This window comes from Camelina sativa, chromosome 12 (genome assembly GCF_030686135.1).
Source record: "Camelina sativa cultivar CO46 ecotype springtype chromosome 12, ASM3068613v1".
NCBI classification, from domain to species: domain Eukaryota; kingdom Viridiplantae; phylum Streptophyta; class Magnoliopsida; order Brassicales; family Brassicaceae; genus Camelina; species Camelina sativa.
The window spans coordinates 4,538,207-4,564,483 of NC_141891.1; the positions used below are offsets into that span (position 1 = coordinate 4,538,207).

The window sequence follows — 26,277 nt, forward strand, 5'->3', positions numbered from 1 at the left end:
TTTATTTTCCTAAAATGGCACTGTGCTTTATCTTATATCTTATAAGCAATGTGAAAAATTCGCGGTCTAAGCAGACGCCTTACCTCATGATCATATTAATTTAAAACCTGTGAATGGCACTGTGCTTTATCTTATATCTTATAAGCAATGTGAAAACAATCGATTGTTTTTATTTACTATTGGACAAATCTCATCACAGAGACACATGAGGAAACAGACAAATGTTTCTAATGGTTTGTTTGGTCCTTTTTACTTGCCTTGCTCTTCTTGTCTCAGATCACTGTAATACTCACTGATCCATTTCTCCATCTCCGCAACTTCTTGCCTCCTCTGTTCTTTCAGCCACTCAGGGTCGTCTTTTGTAGCAGCCCTCAGATCCGCATGGTGAGCTCCTGCTTTATTCACACAATTATCAGTTTCCTTGTTTATAATTATTATAGGAATGTGTGTGTTCACCCTTAAATTTTCACAAACATTTAACCTTTCTTGGTCACAAGCGCAATGATGCTACTCGATATGTTCTTCAGAACCCTGAAAATTCGATTAACATCTCAAGTCCTATAGAGATTTTGTATTGACATGTAATATGGAATTAGGAATGAGTGACTTTACCCTTCTTTGCTCCATGGATCCTGCATTCCGTTGGAGAATATAATGTTGCTACCAAATCTCTTCAATACCATCTCTATTCTCTGTAACGAACATACTCTGATCAAAAGCTGAGCTTTTAGGTCTGTTATCTTCAAAATTTAAACAAACCTGTCCGCCAAATTCGGTGGTAATCCAGTGTGGTCTAGGCTTGACACCATATGCCCTTAGACATTCTTCTTGGTCTCCTTTGTCATTACTTTCGTATGGTTGAAACATGCTCTGGTTCGAACAGCTTATTGGCATGACCATCTCTGTGCAAGCCTTTTTTTTTTCATCCAATAGTAGCATTGATCCATTAGTAAGTTGAATACCAAATTTGGTAAATTCTTGTGAACTGTTCAATTCATTAACAAAAAGGGAACAGATAGACTCATGGATACCTGCCAATACCAACCATCGAGTCCATGAGGATCAGTTTCGTTTTCAATATCGAAGCAATTCTCTGAACTTGAATAGTTATAGTATAAGTTTGCAGCTGCAAATGCACGATCAAGATTGCTGGCTTCTAGAGGAAACCCGTCGATGATCTTGCACATCTGATGTAATAAGATGACTCATTGTGAATAAATCGGTACAAGAAAAGAAAAATTACTTTTTAACACTCTAAACCATGTCTTACCTCTTCCACTGGATAAGCAGGCAGTGGAGCCATGAAATTTGCTGGAGTTGGATAATTAACCATTGCTGTATTAACAAAAGCTGACTCTAGCCACCCTGAGGCTGAATCGACAAAGTGAAGATCCCTGTGATTGTTAAATATTAGACAACATATCATCACAAGATAAGAGTGCTCGAGGATTAGCACTGTCAACAATGAGGTTAAAGCAGATTATTACTTGCAAGTTCTGAACATTTTGCTGAGTTTTTGTAAGCCATCTTTCATGGTGGAAAAAGCATCCAGCTCTCCCCAGCTTCTCTTGATGACTTCAAAACAGTTAACACTCGCATCCTACTCACAATAAAAGGCATGAGAAGCTCAACATTGAATAGACTTTTTGTACTAACCGTGTTTAGACATATACAGACCTTGAAATCCTGAGAAACGGTATCGTAGAAGCTTGAAGACGGAACAATCTTATCAAACTGCAGAACTGGAGCAGAGGATGCTAATGCGCCAATTGCAGTGTGCGGATACTTTAGCCTGAACCACGCTGCAAGCACTGTCTCAGGAAATGGAGTACAGCCGATGAGAGTATATAGGAGTGTAATAATAAGAAGTGACCAATTGACTGGAATTTTGTAAGCTTACTTCCACCATAAGAACCACCAAGGACTATGACAGGAGATGCTTCTGACGATAGATTCTGCTTCAAGCTTCTTATCAAGATTGCGTAATCAGCTAACGCTTGCTGTGAGTTCAGGTATCCCATTTTCTTGGCTGGCCTCGGCGGATAAGACTCTCCATAGAATCTATGCTGCAAGGATATATAAAAGACCAGACAAACAGAGAAGCATTAGTGTTTTTAAGTTAGATTCTTCAGATACGAGATGCAGTATGAGATTTTGCGAAAACTTTTACTTCGATAAAGACAAGAAGAGCCTGGAACTTGGGAGCAATGTCCAACATGAAGCCAGTGTTGGAAGCAAACCATTCAATGTCACCTTCATTGCCTGTGTAGACAAAGATGGGGCCACCTTTGCGCCAGAAATGGCTGCTGATGAGGTACTTCTGATGGAAGATTATGTAGCTCTCTGGTTGGAAACTAAAGTGGTCTAGATTCTGAGGGAAATAACGAGTCTGAAAGTGAGAGGGTAACTCTGCCTTTGACTTGGAGATCTTCATGTTTTGTCTCAAAGATGAAAGATGGTAGGAACCTCCAGGAGGATACTTTGCTTCTGCAACAATAGTTAAGCAGAAGAAGAAGAATACAAGACATAAACAAGCTGACATTTTATCCATGTCTCTCTCTGCCACTCTAAGTAGAAGAACAACTCAAACACTCGGAGACAATAAATAAGAAGAAGTGTCTTTGGTCTTATGTCTGCGTCACTCTTTTGGAGCTTGTGGAGGGAAAAAAAATGAGATATATAAGGAAAACCTTTTGTTTTGTTTCTTGTATTAACATAACTTTTCAAGAATGATGCTAACACAAAACGAAGTAACAACTAGCAACTAGACCCGTACATATCGAATTTCCCATCTTCGCATATACATAATTACACAAATATGATATATTGGTTTCTTAATAAAGTCCAACTCCAATATACATTGGTTTCTAAAAAACTGAATTTTTGCAAGTGATTGTCAGGAACAACAGTATCAAGAGAAGAATCGTTGGACGCTTCAAGTGAGAATACAAATACGGGAAGAACAATACATCCACATTTCATAGTGTACACACAGGAAGACCATTGGACCACTAAATTTCCGGGATAAGAAATTAATTGACAGTTTTCTTTTTCTGTAGATTAGTCTGAAACAAGAGTGTGTTAAGCTGTCAACCAATAATTCTTTAGCCACAACCAATAATTGTCAACAGATTTACACAATTGGTAATAAAACAAGCCAAATTAACTTAAAACAGAAATGAATGAATACTTTGCACACAGAGCAAGATTCTTGATCAAAACAGATTTCCAATCACATCAGTGAGTTAAGCTGTCACAAAGTTATAGTTGCATTGGCCACCAACCACACCACAAACTTATTCCAAGTTAAGTTCTTTCATTTATTGTTTCTTTCAGTCTATAATCTGTATCCCACAACAATTAACGTGTGTGCTTTGTAGCAACCTACAATGCTATGAAAGCTTTCTCAATTGTAGATTAACTAGATAGCATTCTCTCTTTCTTTTTCTTATAACCATTTTTAATTGTATCTTGTTTGGGTTTAGAATCTGATATCTTCTAATTGGCAAACACAACTGAGATAACTCATCTGACGATAATCACATGCCCATTGATCACATCCATGTGATTTTTATAATAGATACAGAGGAAACACTACTGCGAACACTTGATTTAAGATCTCTAAAAGACAAAATCATCACATGGATCCCAAATTCAAAACTCCAAACTTTGATTCAACAAAACGATGCATCTAAGCTTCAACAACAGTAGCTGATAAAAAAGGATTTTGATTTTTAAAACATTGTGCATGTAACAGTAGAGGACTCAGATTCGCCTTTTCTCAGACAGATTAGAGAGGATACACTCTTCCGCCATGGCTGCTGAGAAAGAAAAAAAAGAAGTCTTTTTTTTCCTTTATAGCCCCGCCATGAAAGAGAGAGTGTTACCACAATGTCTGGTCTATTGACTTCTTAAGAATCATCATCGTCTCCCCAATAATAATAATAATAATAATAATAATAATAATAATAATAATAAGATAGAGATGAGAGATCGAGGCAAAGCAGAATCAGTGAGCGAAAAAGATCAGAAGAAGTAGAGATGGTGGTGGTGGAGGAGATTTGATTGGACGATTCATCACCACTTTAACAAGTGGTTCGTCAACAAATACTTGAAATCATCGGATCCGCTTCCACCGGAAGAAAAAATCCTCCGGGAGCAGAGCCTCATACTTAAACTAATGAGAGCAAAACCCTAAAAAAAATTCACTCCTTTCTGGGGAAATATATAGTGCCCAATTTCCAATATCACCCTCCGATGTTTCAGCTATACTCGGACAGGTAAAAGGGTATAACGGTCATTCACGGAAGAATACTAAATTGATTGTACAACAATTGGAGTACACAAAACAAAAAGGTAAAGAAACCTTTACATGGTGTCTTTGCCTTGCTGCTTAACTAATCTTGTGTCAATGACTTGTCCTGATGAGTTGATAGTGTAAGTAACCTGTTTATGATAAAACAAAGAACACTTTTGTTATGTTTATTTTGGTCTTGAAAACATTTCTTAACAACACAAGAGTGGAAGAAAGTACTTACAAACTCTGAGAAGCTAACTCTGTGAAGAAGAAACCCATCTTCAATTTCTCTGACATAAGATTATGCATTTCTCTCAGATATTAAAGATTGAGCTTTCGTGGTTTATGATTTTAATGTCATAATAAAGATCTTCTTACCTCTTATTACTATCAGAAGTTAGACCTCGGTTCTCTGATTGATTAGGAACCGTAATGCAAGTCAAGCTCTCGCTGGTGCAGCCTTTTTCGCTTATATATAAGTTCTTGTATCATCAAAAGTTTTCTCCTCTCAGATTAATCATAAACTTTGATTTCTCGACAATACGATGGGATATTTCAATGTCTTACCACTCCATATTTGGTCATGATTTGATGAAATGTCCTTGCAAATTCCTTGGCCTCCTTCCTTAGAGTGAGTACCGAGTCTGATCCAACAACAATACGCCTGTATCAAGAACGACTATTGATTGTTTAATCCATTGGACTAATTTTGGAAGAGCAAAATGGGTCACAAAAAAAAGTGACAGAGCACTTGTTGCAGTGTTTTCTACAAGCTCTTGAGAAATCAAGAGTCTATGAGCTGAAATAACCAACTTACCAGTCTCCATCTGCTGCTTTGAGAATCCTTGTTAGCCCTTTCAATTGACTGATCGTCGAGCCATTCAATGTTCCACCGAGTACTTCCTTCAGTTTCAATCAAACAAAAGAGTATCAGACAAAGGAAACAAATAATCAAAATAAGCTTAACAAAATTTCTACCAAATTCACAGAAACAAACGGATTCTACCTGCTGTAGTGAGCCAATGTCTACGAAAACAACATCCAAGGATCCATTAAAAGGCATTGCGATGCGCTCTCTGGAATATCCAGATCCTTTCTTTCTAGTGTACCTAAAACACATCTAATTAATTAGTCTTCTCTTCTTGTTACATCAACAGAATTTAAAATTAACTAACAGGATTTGTATTCCACAGGGATCAAGTTACCATGGAAGTTTCAATGAAGAAGACACTCGAGTAGCCTGCGAAAAGATCAATACACTCATTACTCATACTAACTACTCAACAAGAGAGTAACAAAACTTTTCTGTCACAATTGCTAGTAAAATTAAGCTTAAGAACTGACATGTTGCAGGAGTGGGTCATCTTCTCCATGTTCACTTGAGCTCACCACAAATTTTGCCTTGTAAGTTTCTGCAGCTTTCTCCATCTTCATTGATGAAACAGTAACAAAATAAGTACAATATGATGTCTCGACCTTAAAAACTCAAACTTTTGGATCTGAGGAGGCTAGAAATTTTAGAAAGAACCAAACTTTTTGACCAGATACCAATGGACTCGATAAAAACTAGATAAATTGCAGAGACGAAAACAAATTTTATGTTCCAACCAAAAAAAAAAGGAAGAAGATGAGAAACGAACCAATCGGAGAAGGTGAGTTTGGCGGTGAAGAGGCCTGAAACCTCCACCGGCGACGGAGATGAAATAAAGATCTAGAGGTGTGGCATTGTCAACGTCGTTACTAGAGAAGAATGGGTCACCCAAATGCAGAGACACATAGACGATGAGACAGAGAGATAACTGTATGAAGATTGTACAACCCCATGACGATTGCTTCATTCCTCTTTTTTTTAATCTGAATTCTGAGTTGTACTCAGAGAGAGAGATTGAAACTAAATGAAGGAAACAGGTTGAAAGTTGTCTTTTTTATTTTCTTTAAGTGGTGGTAAGAGACTGCAACATTAGCATGATGATGATGATGAACTGACTCATTCACACACGCACCCATAAAAATAAATGTCTTAATGGAACAAATAATTAAGATGAGATCACATCACATCGTACACCAAAGATTCGTGGCTGAACATGAATGGTTTGTTTCCCTAATTTCGATTTTAAATCTCATCATTGAATCTATGATGAAGAGTGAAAAGCCCAGCCCACAAGTCTCCTTTCAACGCTAGTCTTGTAGATAAAATGGATCAAAATTGAGAATTTTCACAAGGACTATTCTAATTGAAAACATGGTACAGTAGACTCACAAAGTGATGATTTATCTCTGATTTTCTATAAGAGATGTAACAAAATTTTCATTTAAGGGTTTTCAAGAGCAAGCCCATCTAGATAATTTCATGCTCGTCATTCTCCTTTTCTTGTTTGCTTTATTCTTTGAAGCTAACCTTAGTTTCCTCTTGGCGTTTCGCTCTGGATTTACCACTGCCATTAGCTTCTCTTCTCGCTTTCTCTTCTCTCGTTTCGTTCTCAAACTGTTTCTTATTTCACTGTAGACTTCCACAAACATTTTGTTGCCTAAACTCTTGTCCCTTATACTGTCTCGTACATCTTCTGCTAGCTGTTTAAACTCATCTGATAAAACCATAATATTTTGTTACATTTATGACACAGATACCAAGTCTGCCAGAGGGAAGAATACACACAACAAAAAAAACTTATATTACCTGTGATGATTTTTCCGGTAAATCCTTCGCAGACTTTGTACAACGGAAGCAGAATTTTGTAGGCATATAAGCGACATTCTTCTTGATTCATTTGCGAGGCAAAAGCTTTATAGACGTTGAACACAACTCTCATCTATATATCACAAGCAAATATGGAAACAAAAAAACAAAAAAATTAGTTACTAAAGCCTTTAATAGATAAGGTTTAATCAGAAAAGGGAATGGCGCAAACCTGAATAGACTCCATATCAAGAGCAAGCTTCCCCATTCTTTTGAGCAAACTTCCGATCAATACATTTCTTACATCATTCGCATTATCTTCACCATTCTCAGTACGTTTGCCTGAGGTAAGAGCCAAAAAAGTAGACCTTCCTTTCCCTGAATCCAGCACTTCAAATGCTTTGAGGAACACAACTTGCTCATCCTCGTCAAGACTGGACCAGAACCCACTGTGAATTGCTTGATCAGATTTTCCAATAAGAGAATGAAGACTATAGACCGCAAGAACAATATTGGCTGTGAGTAAATCAACATCAACGTTGTCCCTGGTGGATTGCTCCTTTAACTGGAAGCAAAGAGAAACAGCCACCATGAACAGGCTACTTGGCTTCTCTAAAAGAGAATTAGCAACTAATGTCTGAGATTCTGCTCTTTTCTTCCCAGCCAATGCCACAAAATAACGATTAAGGAGCCGGCAGGATATATCTCGCAACCATGCGTGTGGGTGCAACAAGAACTTAAACACCATTTTCCAAATATCCTGTAAAATACATCAGAAAATATTGAGGCCCAATATGTAAAGTCTTTCGACCGAAAAAAGGGAAATAATCAACAACAAATAAAGAAAACAAATGACAGGCTCAGAAGGCCAAGATAGTGATTGATAATAAAGCTAAAGCAGTAATTTTCTGAGCTGGAGACCTCTATTTCAAGATTGACAACAAACTAAGATCACTGGTCCTATATTCTTGACAACAGGCAAACATTAATAACTAGCAAAAGCTAACATATATATATATATATATATCAGAGCTTCATGAAAGAGTGATTGACGAGGCAAGTACTTTTTAGAAGTCTACTGCAACAATAAATCACATTTAGCATCATACGACTGAGTGCATACCTCTAAATCTTTTCCGAAACTTAAATCAGGAAACTGTTCGAGCATCTTCTCTAACATAACCAGTGAGTAGTATGCTTCCTTCCAATAAGGAAGACTGCCTTCTTCAATAGTATCCTTCAACTGTACGCTAGAAGCATTAACAGCAGACTCCAAAATCGTTTTAGCATCCTGCAGTATATTGTAGATATGCTTCCGGAATGTTTTCTTCATGGTGTCAATAAAAAATCCCAATACCTGTACAGCAACCAGAAAATAAATGAATTTAAATTCCGCAAGAAGCAAGGAACATTCTACAAAAGGGGCATACATAAAATATGAACGAAAAAGCCTTCAGGTAACACCACTTGTTATTTCTGTTTCTTGCATTAAAAATATATAAGTTCCTATTTCCTACTGTCTGACATCTAACTATTGTCACAAAGCGAGTTAAATAAGAACATAAATCCTCAGCATTTACCTGTGCTGCACAAGCCTGTAAGTTCTGCTGCTTATACCAACACAAACAGTACAAGAGACTGGAATCAACTTGATCCGTACTCATGCGACCTATCAGAAGCTCTATCACAGCACCAACCCGAGACCGCACATCTTTATCAATATCATTGGCCAAACAAAGAACAAGTTGAAGGAACAATGTTTTCGACTGCCGATCAAGAACCGACTGCTTGCCGAGATTAGGTTCTGAGAATTTCAAGATTAGCGCTTGAAGCATGTCAAGAACTGCTTCTCTTCCAGTTGAATATTCATACCTGAAGAAAAAATTCAATGAGTATAAGAAAAATAAGAGCCAAACTGAATTTACACTATGCGCATACGTACCTCAGATTTTCCAGCAGAAAGTTCACGTGTTGCTCTAAACGTTTATCAGAAAGAGTATAGTGGACCATAAATTGCAACAGTATCTGTTTACATTTCTTGCGGATTGATTCCAACTGACTTTTTACCATCAATTCTGAAACCTGAGTAGCAATGTCATATATCTCTGGAACCACAAGCTTCCGTTTCACGATGGCCTTGAGGAGTGAAAGAGCAACAAAGGATGGGTCAGAATCCAGATCAACAAACATGGGGAACTGAACCAACATTGTCAACTGCTCAGATGATAAAGTTATATTTTTATTGTCGAGAAGCGTTGTTAACAGCTTAAGGCATGACTGCACAAGTGGACTGCTGGAACTCACTGCAGACTGAGCAATGGTTAACAATACTGTTTTTACTTCATCTGCTTCAGACATGAGGGAGGGCAGTGGAAACCTTATTAGTGAAGTAAAACATCTAAGAGATAAAGATACGATATCCTCATACTTAGAACTCAAGCATCCAGTAAGTAGTCTGACAAATGGATCTAACATGGACAACAGCTCTTTATCGGCGTTGTCGCATTTCAACTTTTTCATTCGGTTATGCAATAAGTCAAGAGCAAACACAGTTATAAGATGTGGGCATGACTTAGCACCAGAAATCAACCCAGCGGTCTTCTTCAGATCTCTTGAAATCCTTTTCTTTTTGGATGGTGTAGAAGACACTTGATCTCCAAGAACATTCCTATTGTTAATGCCATCATCAACACGGGCATATATAAAAACAAAAAGATCTCCTTGGTCAACAGATGGATTGCTTTCGATACCAGCTGCAATTTGTTTTAACATCTTCTCCAGATTAAATTTGATCTTCGGAGTTAGATGCCGCTGCAACTGAGCAGTGACAGGAGAGAGTAACGTCAATCCATGGCTTCTGAACGTTACATTTTCAGCAATCAGTTTCAGAGTCTCAAATGACTTTCGTTTTCTTGTTTCTTTCATTTTGGATGCGAATTTTTCCACGTCTTTCTGTTCAGCAACCTCTCCAAGGATATCGGTTTCTACCACAGCAAGGAGATCAACCAAACAATGATCTAGCTTCCCACACGTAGATTTGGACAGGGACTTTGATAAGATAAAATTGAGAGTGTACCCCAGCACATGCACCTCAGATCCTCGTTTTAAGATAGCACGTAAAACGTTGACTACAATTTGCAAGTACTCCAGCCCAAGTTCTTTCAAACAAGCAGACAGAGCCAATCTGGCTTCATCACGTATGCTCTCCAACCGATTCTTCAAAAAACTGGCAATTTTATGAACTATGGAGGACAGGTTTGAGTCCATTACATCTTCAGGTAGTAGTTTTAGAACCTTGAGTGCAGCCACACTGCTGTTAACATTAAAGTTATCAGAATCAGAATTCATCAGCTTCTGGATCTTCGGGAACACAATTTTCTGTAGGCAAGTCCTAATTTCCTCCGCCTCCTGCGGGTAACTATCTTTTGCAAAATGAAATTTATCCAAAATCAAGCAGATAAGTCGCAGCAGGAGTTTTCCCTTTTTTGGATGCTTGTTCATCTCACGAAAGCACCGATTCAATAGAGCATAGTATGACTTCCAACTCATATGTGCAGATACAGATGCAAGGGCTTCTGTGCATGCATTTCGGACATTATTATCTTTTCCATCTTGTCCATCAAGCAACATATTGAAAAAGACCGAGACCAAAAGTTTTCTCACTACTCCCTGCAACACCAACATTTGGTCATAAGTCTTTCGCAGTACAGCAGTTGCATTTAAAAATGTAAGAAATTCAAGGGATGACCTCAGGCAGACTGCTATCTTTGACCACATTTGTAAAACGTGAAATTGCCCTTGCTCTACGATGTGCCTACAAGAAATTCAAAGGAAATCAATCACCATAAGGTTTCTATATGCTGCTTCATAACAAACCTATTGAATTGAGTTAAAGGGAAAAATAAGATTAGATAAAACCAGAAGTGGTTTTGGTTACTGTGTGATTATCACAGCTCGGATACAAATTGTGGATTCAAGGAATCCTATGATAAAATGACTTACCTGAATGTGTACAATAGATTTAAAAAAGTCTACATTCTCGTCTTCAGAGCATAAAGGTCTGAATGCAGAAAGATTTCCGGCATCTGGAAGTTTGGTCACCATTTCCCGTATCAAAAGAAACCACTCCTGTGAAAGATTAATTTGTTTCAGAGAATCGTCAGACCAAAGAAGAAAGCTATGACATAACAATAAGCTAACCATAAGCAACAGCTTAAACGAAATCCACATTTTCTTTATTCCGGGCATTTCTTTCTGCTTGATTCGGGAGGGTACTGTACCTTTATTATGATGCCTCCTCTGTTTATTGCATCTCCCATGTGTTTCAAAATGAAACTTCTTAAAGTGCACAGTATTCTATCTCCTGTCCAGCTTACATCAGCTATTTTGACCTCTTTACCAAGTTCAGAGTGTGGTGAAGCCTCTTCGCAAAGTATTGACGCTGAAAAATCAATGAAAGAAGACAAGAGCTTCTGTGCGCTACCCCTTAACATAATGGATTCTGATGATACGTTGTATATACTCTGTGACAGTATGATCTTTGTGTGCTGCACTGAGGATTTATTAAAAAAATCTGCATTAATCTCCACATAAGCATTAACTATCTTTTCATAGTCCAGGTCGTCAACTTCCATGGCTGAGATAGCATTCATATCGCGGATGCGCTTCGCCTGTAGGTTGGGAACCAATTGTTAGTTAAAATTGCAAAATCAAAAATAAGAGAAGGAAAATGACTCAGCTCACAGAGAGACATGATACTAACCACATCAACCAGAGAAGAGTCTTTTTCTGCAATAGATTCAAGTAGATCACAAATGCATAATCTAACTTCACACTCAGCGTCAACAAGAAGAGGAGAGATTATATTTATAATTTTGCTGGTACTCTCAATCCCAAGGAACGGTATGATGTCCTGAATAGCTAGCAAAGCCTCACGACGAATATCTGTAAGAACAATAAGACAGTGACATACAAGAGACGTGATATTGTAAGTTTTACCAATAAAAGCAATGATAGTAATCATACCAGAATCTTTTACACTTTTATCCAAGAAAGACAGCAAGACGTCCAAATACTTCATAACATGAGAGGGATCTCGCACACGCTTTGACAGTAATTTAAGAATTTTAATCTCTCTTTCACCATGATACTTCACTGATTTCCTGTACATAAATAAAACTTTAAGAAATAGTAGAAACAAGAGGAAATAATTGGGTCCGTTAATTAACAAGATTCCTGACCTTTTCAGTATATCTCCAATGAAAAGAGAATGCAAGCTGTTAATCAGTGCGTCTATATAAGGATCCAAGAATCCACTGATCATATTGGCATCCTCACCAAACTCATTTTCAAGGCAAAGCAGATTCTCTATGAATTTTAAGGCAGAAGACTTTATAGCTTCTGAAGCTGTGGCGACTGTTAGAACTGAAAAAATGTCTGGAACAAGAGACTCTTCCCGACATAATAGGGTGAAGAGATTACGGCTTCTACTCATTGACAAGAAGCATGAGAACAAGGAACTTGGTTTCTCACTACTAGAACCCTCCTGTTTGAAACTCTTAATTAACGGACTCACTCCCGAGAAGAAGAGGTCCCAGAACTTGGAGCCAAGATCACAATCCTCATATTTATCAAGAACATGAGCAATGATTTTCAGACATAAGGATCTCAACTCTTTAAACTGCTTCAAAGCAGTACCAGCCTACACAAAAACCGGAAAATGTCAGGCAATACAAGAATTCCAAAGGAGATAGGAGAAACCATAATGATTTGTTTGCATGGATAACCTACACAAGACTTTAGCGAAAGAGGCAAACAACACTAATAACCATTTTACCTGGTCATGATTTATTGAAGCATTTTCTTTATCATCTGCAGTTGATGGGTCGGCTGCCAATGAATCAATGTTCCTTTCTTCATCAATATTTGGAGCATAGTTTCCCAATAGCCGGACAACACATCCCATCAAAAAGTCTAGAAAAGGTCGGACACGAGATTCATCAAAGACTTCAAGGATATGTTGGATGACATGAAGAAACCCAGATTTCTGATTCCTGGATAATGTCGAAATAGTATCAACAGTGAAATACTTCAGGAAATTCGAGTTATGGAAATAGTCCATAGAACTTTCGCCAGAACTCCAAAACGAGTCCATTGTTTCCTCTGATATGATGTTCAAAGGCTTTATCAACAAGGCAAAGAACAGGGCAAGTTCTTTAACATCCAGCTGAGATATAAAGCAAAGAACTGCCTGCCGGTGACGGATACTTGTATGCTGACAAGAAAAACAACGATAACTTGTTGGGACCCAAATGAAAACTGTATTGCATAGTGAAGTAAACTAAAAGTATGTAATATGTACCTTCCGTGAAGCCGAACTTTTTAATGTTCTAACTTTTGGCATAAGGATGCGAATTACAATTGAAAAAATTTGTGATCTGTGAGGTTCTACGATGTCTTCAGACAAGTTCCAGGTTGTGAGTTCTTCTCTCAATTCTTTAGGTTTGATCAAATTCAACAAATGCTGGCGGTGTGGGAGTAAGAAGTCATTCGACAACAGAAGGCACTCTAGAACATTAGTTTGTATTTCAGCATCATTATCATCCAGGAACCTGGAAAACAAATTAAAAAAAAAAACACACATTCAAAGGTCAATGAATGTTCTTACTCCAAGAGAGTCAGAAGAACAGTGAAATATCGAATTGAGTAGTCTTGCCAACCTATTCTGAAGAACGTCGTTTACAAATTGACTAAAACAAAATGACCTAGGATTCTTAATTAACTTCAGCAAAGTCAACCATTGTATAAGAACCCTCTTCCAGTCCTCTCCTTTACAAACTTGGCCATTATATGATCCGACACTGCAAGGTAGAGAAAAAAAAATTATGATAACAGTTGAAAAATATCATGCTTTAAAAAATATAGAGATATGGTTACCTCAAAGCATTTTCGCTGTTGTATCCCAGAAATTTCAACAACAAAGGGAGAATTTCAGAAGCGCGAGACTGAGCAACACTGGAAGCCTTTTGTAAGGTCTGTAGCAGCTGAGATAACACCGTTGCAATAGGTGTGCTATTAGACGGTGGAAAGAGAAATGAATTGAAACGGCCCATTAGATCTGTAGATTGCAATAATAACATATACACATCAGACTATACGGACAAGGGAATGGTTAGATGAAAAAAAAAGATAGAGATGGGTTTACGGATATATATTTCGTTCTAACATATAAAACAGGTGACAAAAAATGGGGAATTAATATTTCATTATGTGAGTGGATGAAATAGATATTTACTTAAATTGTGAGAGCCTACCCTTATGCCTCTCTGAGATGCTTTGGTTCGCGTTCTCACTATGATCGTGAAGTGTCTCAAATTTTAGTTGGCACTGCCCCAAATAACAAACAAAATCACTCCACACCGCACCTGTGTGATTCCTCACAAGAACCGCAAGACACTCAGACGCTGGACCCCACAAATCCAAATATCTATTATGTAATAGTCCCAACATCCCATTCAATACAAGCTTCACATATGCCTCATGTATCCTGCCAGCGGAGAGATCCTTTTGTATTGTAGAGATCAAACCGACCAACATCCGACTAGTATCCACTGTGGGAGCAGTTTCTTCGACTGAGCGTAATAACTGAAGAACCTGATATTTTTAAAGGAAAAGTTTAAGAAAGTACTGATAACATGATAGTTCAGAGAGGCAACAGTTATATAGTCATCATGCTAGTAAGAAATCTGCTTGAGGTAAAGAATACAGAACAAAGGATATCTACTCACATTCCCTTTAGGAAGAGATTTTATAATCTCTTCAGTTTTCATTTTCTTCTTAGGAGGATGCTCTTCAAAAGAAGGGTCAGACGATAGTGTTTCAAAATGGCACAAAATCCTCAGAGTCATAAGTCGGACGTCTTTGTTTGGGTGACGCAAATTTTCAGAAAATATGTCAAAAGCTTCTACAGCCTTCTTTGCTTGAAGTTCTGGATATGCCTTGGACCTGTCATCATGAGCTAATGCTGGCCTACGAATTAATATAGGGATCAGCTTATCGTCACAGAGTTCATTAAAAGAAGAAATAACAGAATAATCACCAAAACAGACAAACTCACCTGTGGATATAATCCAAAAAATCGGCCACGGGAGACAACACTTGCACACATGACTTATAATCTTTAGCAAAAGACAAAGCTTCCTCTAGACCACTGTGGTTGATTCTTCCCGGCAGTTTGTAACATGACCTCAAAGCAGTACCAAGTAAGCTCTGCCACATCAATTCTGGGGCACTAAAAGTGTCTGCAGAAAAATGTCGCTTATATAAGATGTTTTATGGTAAAATCCAGGAAATAAAATCACATTCAAGGACAACTCAATTTCCAGTGAACAAACAGCTCAATGAAAGAAATATCACGGAGAAGACACTGCAAAACAGGATATGAAAATTATTTAGGATTTTGTATAGTGGCAGACCCCGACCATGAATCTTCATGTGTTCGATCAACAGATGACCCTATCCAAGCACATAATTTGAGTGGCGTCTTTGGATGGAAAAAAAAAAGCAGCATAGAACAAAAATATTGTAGCATGCAAAAAAGAACGAATCATGCAGTAAAACTTACCATCCGACACTCCCAAATGCTGTCTGAGACTCTTCTTAAAGCAAATCAGTAATGATGAATCCACTCTAAAATAAGGATAACAGTTGACAACTCCCCAAATGATAGCCAACTTGGCCTCGTCAATGTGAACTAATCCAGTATTCTCGATATTCTGTTGAATCTCTTTTAAATTCTTTTCCAAGAACGAATGAATTCTCTCATATTTACCCTCAAATATTTGATTTATGATGTTCACCCCGTCATGACTTGTTTGTTGACTCTCACATAGTGTTAGTAACAGAGGAATAACTTCCTTAGGAGACTCCCAAATCATGTTGTTAATTGCACTGCAAAATGGAATTTAGTTGCTAAGACACAGAGATAGACTATTCAATGAGGAACTAATTTTAAAAAACTATGATATGAGTCTTGCCTTAATATATTATTTGTAAAGGCTTTCACAACGGAATGATCCTTCTGTAGGAACTCCCTCAAAAAAGTCAGCAAACTGGAAATAAACATGATCAATGTCAAGAAAAGAAAAAAAAAAAGGAAGGTTGTAAAGTATAAACAGGGAGATATTAGACAATACCTTGAACTTTTCAAGGCAAAAATCGGAGCCCATTGCGAAGCAACAATTGGCATTTCATTGACTCTGTTGATTGTGCATAATATCAATTGTAAAACTTCATCGAGGACAGCAGATAAATTATCGCCTTCTACAAGGGTCCCAGAGGAAGCAACAAACGTTGACACAATGCGGCTCACGATTCCAATCAGTGACGAGCTATCTGTTACACCGAGACAGTAACTTAAGTCAGCAAGACATGAAAAGGTATGTTGGCATGTGCAGCCAAAAGAGAGTGCAACAGAACGAGAGGTTGAGAGAGAGAAACAAATCAGCAATTGAATAACTCACCATGTACCTTGCGACCTTTCTCAATCCTAACAACTGCAGTAAGCACATTCAACAGTCGGCTTAGATGAACTGACTTTTTGTTTGAAATTGATTTGTTTATATTCTTATACAAGTACTCCCACATGACAATTGATTTTTCTGCTTCCAAATCCTCGCATATTCTCTGCAAAACCAAACTCACAACTTCCACGACTGTACCAGGGCCTGCAACGTGATACAAGATTAAACCAGAATAAGAAGGAAATAAGATTCTAAATCGTGAAGTTCAGGGTATCTATTCACGTTTTTTTATATAAATGACCCCTCTACAAAGTAAAGAATTTATCCCTTCAGCAAGAAAATGAAACATTTATCAAAGATTCACAACATTTAACAAAGATTCCCACCTCCCACCAATATATTGGCATCACTATTTTTTATTTATAAAGAAGTTGTTAAGCATTGGTTCTAAACTACTCATCACACAGTAGACAAAACGTATTCAACCATCAATTCGTAAATTCATCACAGAAGACATTCATATAAATGGATACGCAAAAATATGAAAACTCTGTGATTACTTCTCATTCTCTGAGTTTGACCCTTTTCCACTAAGAACTAAAATCTAGGTGAAGATAAATCAACCCCAGTAGCTCCTACATAAAATAGGCTTCTAAATGAAATACTCTTAACATCTCTTTAAAAAGAGAACTTGCCTTGAGGAAAATTATCACAAAGAGATAATGTTGAATCTTTCAGCAAGAACCTCAAAACTCTCCCAGCTTTGGAATGGAGTCCTCCACAGGTACCCCGCATAGCATAATATAGCAATCCAACTCCTCCAACGTTGTTGGGTTGATGTGCAACTTCAGAAAGGATCAAGCTGATCCCTGTAATATTTAGGAGAGAAGAATCAACTGGAGTGTTAATCAAGTATATTGTCCCTAACGTAGACATTGAAAAACATACGACAAGCAATTTATCACCTTTTTCAAGTTGCTCATCCGATGCATTCCTCAACAAAAATGACATGGACTCTGACATAAATTCACTGATATAGTCTTTGGGGTGATACCTCAATTCCAACGTATCCCTTCAGCATAGCAAATTAAATCATAATTAAATTTAACAACATTAACAGCATGTGACAGCCATGTATCGTCTTTCAAGGATGCTAAAAACAATTTTATCAATTTTAATGGCAGTCTCCCTTGATCCAGTAAGTAAAAGAAAGACCATGTGCAATCATCAGAACCATCCGAATAAACAGACATTTTAGATTAGATTGAAATTCTTTACTTAACTTACCTGAGAATGCCTTCGATGTCGCATAAGAGATACTTCCGCAAGGACTCTATTATGGAAGACCATGATGAGAATATCTGCATGAAAAAAGGACGAAATTTCAGGATATTAAATATATATATAAATTTAGGTACTGTTCTGAGTATAAATATGCTGTAGAACACCAGCAACCTGCTCAATAATCTCCGGCTCTTTATGGGCACCATTTTTTAGGAGAGTCACTAACGAGTTCACAATTCGTGGCAAGAAGCTAGCCAAGAAATATACAAAAGAAATTGGTAAGAAAATTTAATTGCATAGACAAGATTTTATCAAAGAAGAATGTAAAATAATCTGTCAACCCGAAATTACTTCCTAGAGGTCTAGCACAGTTATATAATGGGAGACAACGGTAATCAGCAACTCTTTTCTGGCCATTGTATGCAAGGAAAAGAAGGTAGAATTTGTGTAAACATGTTGTAAGCTGTTCATAGTCCAGAGTTTCAGGACATTAAGGTGTACTTTTTAGGCATCGTAAAGCAATTCATCAGCTTTTCCAAAGCATTTATTTCAAAGTAAGCCTTATTATGGATTACTATGTTTTCAAAGTATATTACTACATTTTCAATGTATACTACTAGCACAATAAAGAGAGAATACTCACGGAAGAAAATCCTTCAAGAGGTCTCTTGATAGAGCAGCAATCAACCTGCAAAAAAAAAAAATTATACTTCTGTGCCGAAGAAGATTACAAAAGTGCATGCTCGCAAGAATTAAAAAAAGTGATGAAATTTAGCAACCATTATCTTAGCTCCTCTGCCAACATTATCCGTTATCAAAGATGTCAGAACAAAATGTATATATATCCCTTGGAAATGGAACGTGATTTCAAAGTGCTATGGTTAACTACACTGCCTGACAGTGAAGATTTGGTGGCATACAGATAAAAATGACAACTAAAATGACAAGTCTATATAAGTGAAAAAAAATATTCCACTGGCAGATGGTTCCAGGCTAAAAAAATTTGAGCAGAAATCAGCAAACCTGAGAATGGGTTCCAGAGACAATCTTGCTTTCATTTGTAATCGAGAGACAAGTTCCGAGACGATTTTTTCTTTATACACAATAACCAACTGCAAATTCTGGACTAATGGTAACATTTCTTCATAAAATAAAATGAAGTCTTCTGCGGTATTCAGTTCCTGCATTCAACACCAGTCAAATATTTTATGATCCCAATTTGTCCTATGTCCTAGATGCCTATAGGACAAACTTAGGAGAAAACAGAGTACCAACATTCTTTTCAATGCAGCTCTTTATTTATAGTATCATGTGAACAATAAAAGCCGTGAGGTTTGAATTTCAAGATCACTAAGATTGCCATTACTTTTCATGTTTCAAGCACCACATTTTCTAGTCGGTAAATAAAGCAAAATTAAAACTAAGCACGGCTTACTAAAAGACTACAATGATCTACTTAACCTTAGGACACAACAGTCCAAGACCAGAAGAAAAATACTGAAACTTTAAAAAGAGGTCCAAGGCAACAAAATAAAACATACCCTCCATTCTACGAGGCAATCCTTGAAAAAAGTGGATCCTTCAGAAGGCTCAGCCTTCACCTTATCTAACAAGTTGCTGTTGGTGTTAATTTCATTGATTCTATCAGCGAAATTCTTGAACTGCATCCAGAAGCAATAAAGCACAAAACAGCCATATTAGAGAGAGACACAACGAAAAGAGTGAACTGAGCTTACTAATGCGGTAAGTAGGGATTATGAAAGCTAATTAAAAAAAAACGAACACTTACCACAAATTTCTTACGCCCCCCGGAAGTGTTGAGCGACTTTACCGCTCGAGCATCAGCTGAAGTCGCCATGTTTCAGAGAGTGTGCAAAGCTCTGCGTTTCCTAAACATCAAAGCACCAAAACAGTCAATTTCGAATCCAAAAAACTTTAACAATTGAGTAAGGAATCAAACAAGGTGAAAGCTTTTAGGAGCAATTAGTAATAATCAACTCTAATTACTCAATTGCTTCAGTTTGAGAATCAACACAAGCCTTGAGTAATCAGACAACAAAAGTAATAGCTTACGTTTGGAAACGAAATCACAGAGAAGGGTACGAAAGCAAAGGTTGGTTGGTTCTTAAGAAATCAAAAATCGAAAAGGCTCTTGAGCTTGAGCTTCAGAGGTTGAGCTTTGGAGGAATTTGAGAACGCGGCGGAGGAAGAGAAAGGGTTTAAGCTTCGTTTTTTTTGTTCTCTACCAAAGACAAAGAGGCGGTTGGGTTTAACGAGCCGGTTAGGTTTATTCTGGTTTATCGATCCAAAAAGATTTGGGTCGTATATTTCTGGATTTCCCTAACCGAGGCGGTGCTGATGGTCCAAAATAACTAATAAATGAGCCGCCCGTCCGAGGCCCGTATAAATGACTGATTGGGCCTGAACCGGCTTCAATCTTAAAATTCGTGACGCACCATAAGATTTTGTGGACTTTACATTTGAAGAAAGTGAGATATGATTATTTATATATATGTACTTGACGAAATATTGTACGAACCAAGATTTGTATACAACAGGGAGGTTAATTTAATTTTTGCCCAATGCCACCTTTCAATGTTTTGAGATTCTAGATTTAATTTTACTGAGATGTGGATTACTTAGGTGTGAGATATGATTATCTTAAGTGAATTAAACAGAGATTGTAAGAGCCAATGTTTTAAATTGAACAAAGCCATAATTTTGAGGATATTCCTCAAATTTAATAATTTTGTCAGGCTTTGAATTTACAATTGTTGTGCACCACATGCTTTTACAATTTCTTTCCTTCATATTGTAAACGTATTGTTTTCTATAAACAATACCAAAAAAAAAAGTATAATATAATTTAGAACAATAACATATATTAATTAGTATGCGAGATGGACGTATGGGCGAAATTTAGATTCTCATTCTAAAATAACTTATTTTACACCCTCTTTAGTTAATAATTTTGGTATACATGATCATTATTTTTTGTTTTTATTTTTTTTAGTCAAACAGTATAGTAATTATTAAGCACAAACAAACATAATTATTGCATTAATTTACGTACATGCATTCTCTTAGTGATATACTATCATATCATACTAACACATGAGATGATAGATCTCTCTCTGTGTTGCGTAGTACATCAATGCTTACCAACATTTGCAATTAATAAATGGGAAGTGTATTAAAGCCGATCTCTACCTCTTGTGAGTTTGTGCAAAAACTCAGAATGTCCCATGTGCTTAATCATGCATTTTGCATAATACTAGTATTATTTATCTACTTAGCCTTGTCAATTAAATCTTTATAAAAAAACTTCTTACATAGCATAGCAGTGATTAATATGTAACGAAATATAACAAGAAGGTTAAACTAACAAATATTTTAAAAATTGTTATATTTGTACTTATAAGTTGTCATTTAAAAAAGTAAAAAACTTAACATGATGATGATGATGATTATGTTCTGTCATATTCTCGTTTAAGAGGATCATCAGTTTCCCAAAAGTTAAGCAGATCGGTGAAAAACAACAATTTCCTGGTATCATATATTGCTTTGAAAACAAAAACAAAAAGTATATATCTGTAAAGGAGTGATCTTTTGTGGATACGTATTCTTAAACACGAATATCGTCTAAGCCGGATAGCATGTTTCTAGTCTTGGTGACAAATTGTAAACAGTAATATATCAAGAGAACAGTATCATGAAGCACAGAGCATCATTGATGAATCTACCCATATGAATAGGATTATATTGTTTTATGCATTTATAATGCATGTCTAAATATTTTATGTTAGTTATCACTGAAATTAAAAAAAGTGTTGCCTCCAAGATATTATATACTTATCTTGTAGACTATTGTACTTTTGGACTAACGAATATATATCGAGGTAGTTACTGAAACCTTTTAAAGACTCCGATTGATAAATGAAAAAGACAAAAATTTAGAGAGATTTGTAGTTGGCAAAATTCGATTCCAAAATAAATCCACAAAAAAAAAAAGGAAATTTTCAGCGTTCATGAAAACCAAGATGTTACCTAATTATAATGTACACGGCAAAATTCTTATGAAGCTGCTTTATATAAAAACCTAAATTTTAAAAATGGTTTAAGATAACATATGCTCTAAATCTGTATTAGAAACTTTTTAATCAACGTTATTTAGAAACACATTCTTTAGAAGAAAAAACAATAATCTATATATAATAGCAAACCCACTTTTTGTGTCAATTTTTAATCCAACGGATGAGATTAGTTCCGGTTTTAATTTAACGGTTTAAAATTATTAATCGTGTTTTTTCGTCGCACCCCCATCTTTCAAAAATCACACCTCTTATTCTTTGCATCTTTTTGTTGTACCTCCTGGTTTCAAAAATTATATCCATTAATTTTTACACCTTTTAAATCACACTTCTTAGTCTTTGCATCTTTTTGTTGTACCTTCTGGTTTCACACCTATTTATCTTTACACCTTTATATTTCACACCTCTATGTCTTGCACCTCTTTATTTATTATATATAAACTTTTCTTGACTACATAAACAAGTTTCGAAAAATTGTTTCCTGAGTACTAAAGAATTGTATTATTGAAGTGTTTTTTAACTTTCAAGCATTAATTTATAATTCAAGGTAATTTAATATTTTTGCTGCTAATGACCTGTAGTATTTCTCTGTTAGATAATTATTAGTCACGAGTCTTGACACCGATAGAGGAACAAGTCTACGGTTCCGTGTCGAATCTTCATTTTTAAATTTTTGTAAAGCCATAACTCTATATGCGCCACATCATGTACCGAAGATTTGCATACTTCAGGATATTTAGTTTTGAAATCATTTAGTTGGATAAAAACTTTGAATTTAGTCATTTCCATCCATAGAGGAACAAGTCTACGGTTCCGTGTCGTCTTAATTTGGTAAATGGAACTTTGAAGCGTGAATCTGAGAAGGAAAAAACCTGTTTATTTATGTTTTTATACTTTTTAAGGATAGTGATAGTTCACACTCTTTAATTATGAAGAGGGTGATGCTTAGTGGTATTAAACAAGGCTGTCAAGACATAAATATTTATTGCATGCTTAGTGGTATTAAATACGTGTGTCAAAATCCGAATAAATACCACCAAAAGTTGTGTTTTTTTAATCTTACATTTTGGATAATTTTCTAAAAAAAACTGTAGAAAATTTAAATTGTATGTTTTACAAAAAGTTGCGATTGTTCATTGTAAGAGTTTATTTTGTAAAGTTGCAACTGTTCATTGTAGAGTTGTGTCTATTCGAATATTAGTATCTTTTGAAATCTATATATATTTGTCTATTTGAACTTTTTTCATTTTTTTGGCATGACACAAAATAATATAAAATTTCAGTCTCAACGGTTTTTACAGCTCTCTAAATTATTCTCTAGCATTCATTCTTTTAAAAGTAAAGAAATTCCTCCAATTCTTGATTTAACAAAAAAATTTTGGAATGATGAATCTAATTTACAACTTTTAGTTAATTTTATACATAAAAATCTAATGAAAATACCTAGAGTTTTTTTCGAAGAGTTAGATGGATTATATAGTGAGCTTTTGGATTTGATACTATTTTTTGTTCACACAGTCAAATAATTTTTAGAAAATCATAAGTGGAAATGAGTTTTATATGTGATAAAAGAATAATGAGAGAACGTAGATCAAAGTATGTAAACCCTTAAAATAACTTCTTTTTTCTCTGTGGTAGTAGAATAGATTGTATGAAACTTTCAGCAAAAACTTTTTTCTTTCTTTCGAGAAAACATTACACAAACACAACTTTTTTTTGTTGGAAAACATTAATCCGCGGGGTAATATATACTCTGATCCCATAAACGCGATTACTAAAAATTTATATTTGGACACACAATGGAAGCTATAATTCTAATTTGAAAATTAATAACAAATAACCTGAACAAGAATAAATTATTTAGAAATATTATGATATATAATATTAAATAATATTTAAGTTTGTACTTTTGAAATCATTTAAGATACATATATATAAGGATATATGATATATAAAGGAAAAAGAGGGACCAAATTTGCAATACTAATTACAGATTTATATTCTTATATCCAGCAATAAATTAGAATAATAGCAAATTAATAATGCTATTTCACTTAAAATTTTAATTTCCACTTTTATATATAATAGCAAACCCACTTTTAAGGGTCAGTTTAAATCTAACGGATGAAATTGTTTTTGTTATCTCATCTAACGGTTTAGATTTGTTAATGATCTGAAAAGTTGCAAGCTTTTAATCTAACAGTTGTGTTTCTTCGTCGTACCCCCAGATTTTCATGTTCGCACCTATTAGTTCACACTTTTTTATTTTACACCTTTTTGTTTATATAAAGTTGCATACCTTTTTATTTTACACCTTTTTGTTTATATATAGTTGCAAAATTTTGATCGAACAATTGTGTTTCTTCGTCATACCCCCAGCTTTCAATGTTCACACCTGTTAGTTTTTTCACACCTTTTTTTACACCTCTTTGTTTATATTATAGACTTTTATGGACCTCTAAACAAGTTTCGAGTTATTGATTTTCTGAGTATTATTTCAATCTTATGAATTAATAAAAACAAAATCAAAGAATCGTTTTTTTTTGTTGTACTGATTCATTCATCTTCGTTAAAATTTAGAATGTTTTATTTATTAACCTGCATCATTCATCTCTTCAAGGTATTTTTTTATTGGGTTTGTCACTTGGGTTTATATATAGATTTATGGTATCTAACAGAGGTTGGTTAAAATATAAACCTATGATTTTAGAACAAAGTTAAAATAAAATTCATCTTCGTTAAAATTTGGAATATTTTATTTATTGACCCTCATCGTTCATCTCTTCACGATATTTTTTATTAGGTTTGTCACTTGGATTATATATAGATTTATCATGTATGGTATCGAACAAAAGATGGTTAAAATATAAACCTATGTATAAACCTATGATTTTAGAATAAAGTTGAAGTGAAACTCCAACTTTACGTATAAAACTATGATTTTAGAACGGTTAGATATCAATCAAAATTTGCTTTATTTCTCTAACCTTTGGACGGATAATATTGTTTAAATAAAAATGTAAGTTGTCTTTACACCTTAAAATTGATATTGTGTTTTATATAATATTGTGTTTTTTATTTTATTTTTGGCAACTTACATTGCCAATGCTTACATTTTGGACGGTTAGATAAAAAAATGCTTTTGGCATTGCTTGTGTTCCTATAATCTTATGTTAAATTTGGTTAGACAACTTATCAATATTGTTTATATAATATTGCAATGCCAATGTTATCAATCGGATAATATTGTGTTTTTTTTTTTGTTTTTTTTTTGCTGTATTGTTAATTGCATGATATCTTTGTTGGAGTAACTATTTTATCAAGTCCGGTGAGGTTTTATTATTTTTGTTACCAATCAGTCATGATGATATGTAATGATGATAGAGATATGAATATGTCAAAAAAAAAATTAATTGCCTACTATTATGTATAGATTTAACGTATTTAAATTTCAAGCATGTAATAATTTTTTTTTTTTTTAATGTAAGACTTCCATTGGATATAGACCATCATTATCGGTCATACTTATAAAAATGTATTAAGAATAAATTAAGATTAAATTTTAAGACATCCTATGATTTGAGGATGTAAAATGTCTCTGCCTAGACATTATTTATTCTGTTCAAACATCTAAAGACACCATTATTTGTTTTTAATTTTTATTTTTAAAGACATTTATCGTAGATGACCAGTGGAGATGCTCTAAATGATCCAGGTTAGTTACCATTAATTTGTAAGACAAGTTTGTTTGAAATTTAGATTTAATTTAATTTCTTTTACTTTTTGGCTGCCAAACATTTTGATAATATATAGAAGCGTTCCAAATGAGCATGGAAATAGAGAGTGTCAAAGAAAAAAGATAGACGTATTCATAAATTGTAGCATATTCTTTCTCCTTGATGTTGCTTTTGGCATTGCTTGTGTTCCTATAATCTTATGTTAAATTTGGTTGATTGTGTATGATTAATGATTCATTGTGTTTGAAATATATGTTATGAAAGAAATAGTAAAGCTTTGTATCAAAAACTTTTATTAGATTTATCTAAAAGGAAAAGACGTGAATAGATTTATCTACATAGAAGTTTATTTCATATTTCCGATGGTAGCTTTGTTTTTCAAATAAAGCAAAAGAATGGTAATGTTAGGAGTCAAAAATAGCCGTTCGGAAATCTTGAATTCTTTTGATTCTATAGGAACATCAATATTAATTGAAATGTAGCTATACCAACTGACAAATAATACCATTATAGGGACAAAGATGAAAAGAGAAAAGCTAAAGAAAATAAATTCGTAAATTGAAATAAAAAATGGTGCAGTTAGAGAATTATAATCGTTTTCACTCGAAAAGATTGTTTAATAATGTTAGTCATTTCAAGTTTTCATATTCCCGTGCGGCAATGCACGGGT

General features: G+C 35.1%; 4 protein-coding genes across 5 annotated transcripts; 1 reads left to right on the forward strand and 3 right to left on the reverse strand.

Moving 5' to 3' along the window:
• Positions 1–148: 148 nt before the first annotated feature.
• On the reverse strand, positions 149–4,188 carry LOC104730195 (uncharacterized). Its single transcript, XM_087478228.1, has 10 exons — positions 2,171–4,188; positions 1,901–2,066; positions 1,678–1,811; positions 1,488–1,600; positions 1,271–1,394; positions 1,032–1,187; positions 760–912; positions 613–692; positions 482–531; positions 149–392 (listed from the first exon to the last, which is right to left on the reverse strand). Exons 1-10 carry the CDS (start codon positions 2,549–2,551, stop codon positions 250–252), a joined length of 1,500 nt encoding a protein of 499 aa, XP_087334354.1. The 5' UTR covers positions 2,552–4,188; the 3' UTR covers positions 149–249.
• Positions 3,869–4,203, forward strand: LOC109127901 (uncharacterized). Its single transcript, XM_019233479.2, is given in 3 exon segments — positions 3,869–3,898; positions 4,040–4,149; positions 4,151–4,203. Coding segments are annotated over 3 exon segments (171 nt in total). The 3' UTR covers positions 4,182–4,203.
• On the reverse strand, positions 4,196–6,316 carry LOC104730196 (uncharacterized). Its single transcript, XM_010449329.3, has 9 exons — positions 5,938–6,316; positions 5,642–5,725; positions 5,503–5,537; positions 5,304–5,406; positions 5,115–5,200; positions 4,865–4,961; positions 4,676–4,779; positions 4,539–4,587; positions 4,196–4,446 (listed from the first exon to the last, which is right to left on the reverse strand). Exons 1-9 carry the CDS (start codon positions 6,133–6,135, stop codon positions 4,369–4,371), a joined length of 834 nt encoding a protein of 277 aa, XP_010447631.1. The 5' UTR covers positions 6,136–6,316; the 3' UTR covers positions 4,196–4,368.
• Positions 6,317–6,467: 151 nt separating this feature from the next.
• LOC104730197 (uncharacterized) lies at positions 6,468–20,050 on the reverse strand. Of its 2 annotated transcripts, XM_087478224.1 has the most exons (32): positions 19,853–20,050; positions 19,569–19,668; positions 19,321–19,440; positions 18,803–18,960; positions 18,423–18,467; positions 17,951–18,029; positions 17,783–17,856; positions 17,461–17,567; positions 17,191–17,364; positions 16,496–16,699; positions 16,169–16,367; positions 16,010–16,084; positions 15,598–15,923; positions 15,091–15,274; positions 14,762–15,002; positions 14,288–14,627; positions 13,911–14,091; positions 13,694–13,834; positions 13,336–13,585; positions 12,811–13,248; positions 12,215–12,675; positions 12,000–12,136; positions 11,737–11,918; positions 11,255–11,644; positions 10,977–11,102; positions 10,723–10,788; positions 8,917–10,643; positions 8,555–8,846; positions 8,098–8,331; positions 7,207–7,734; positions 6,975–7,107; positions 6,468–6,882 (listed from the first exon to the last, which is right to left on the reverse strand). In XM_087478224.1, the coding sequence occupies exons 2-32, from the start codon at positions 19,635–19,637 to the stop codon at positions 6,620–6,622; spliced, it is 7,944 nt and encodes a 2,647-aa protein (XP_087334350.1). In that variant the 5' UTR covers positions 19,638–19,668; positions 19,853–20,050; the 3' UTR covers positions 6,468–6,619. The 2 variants fall into 2 exon arrangements, with proteins under 2 accessions (XP_087334350.1, XP_087334349.1); XM_087478223.1 differs by having other exon boundaries at positions 17,191–17,567; positions 19,853–20,023.
• Positions 20,051–26,277: the final 6,227 nt, after the last annotated feature.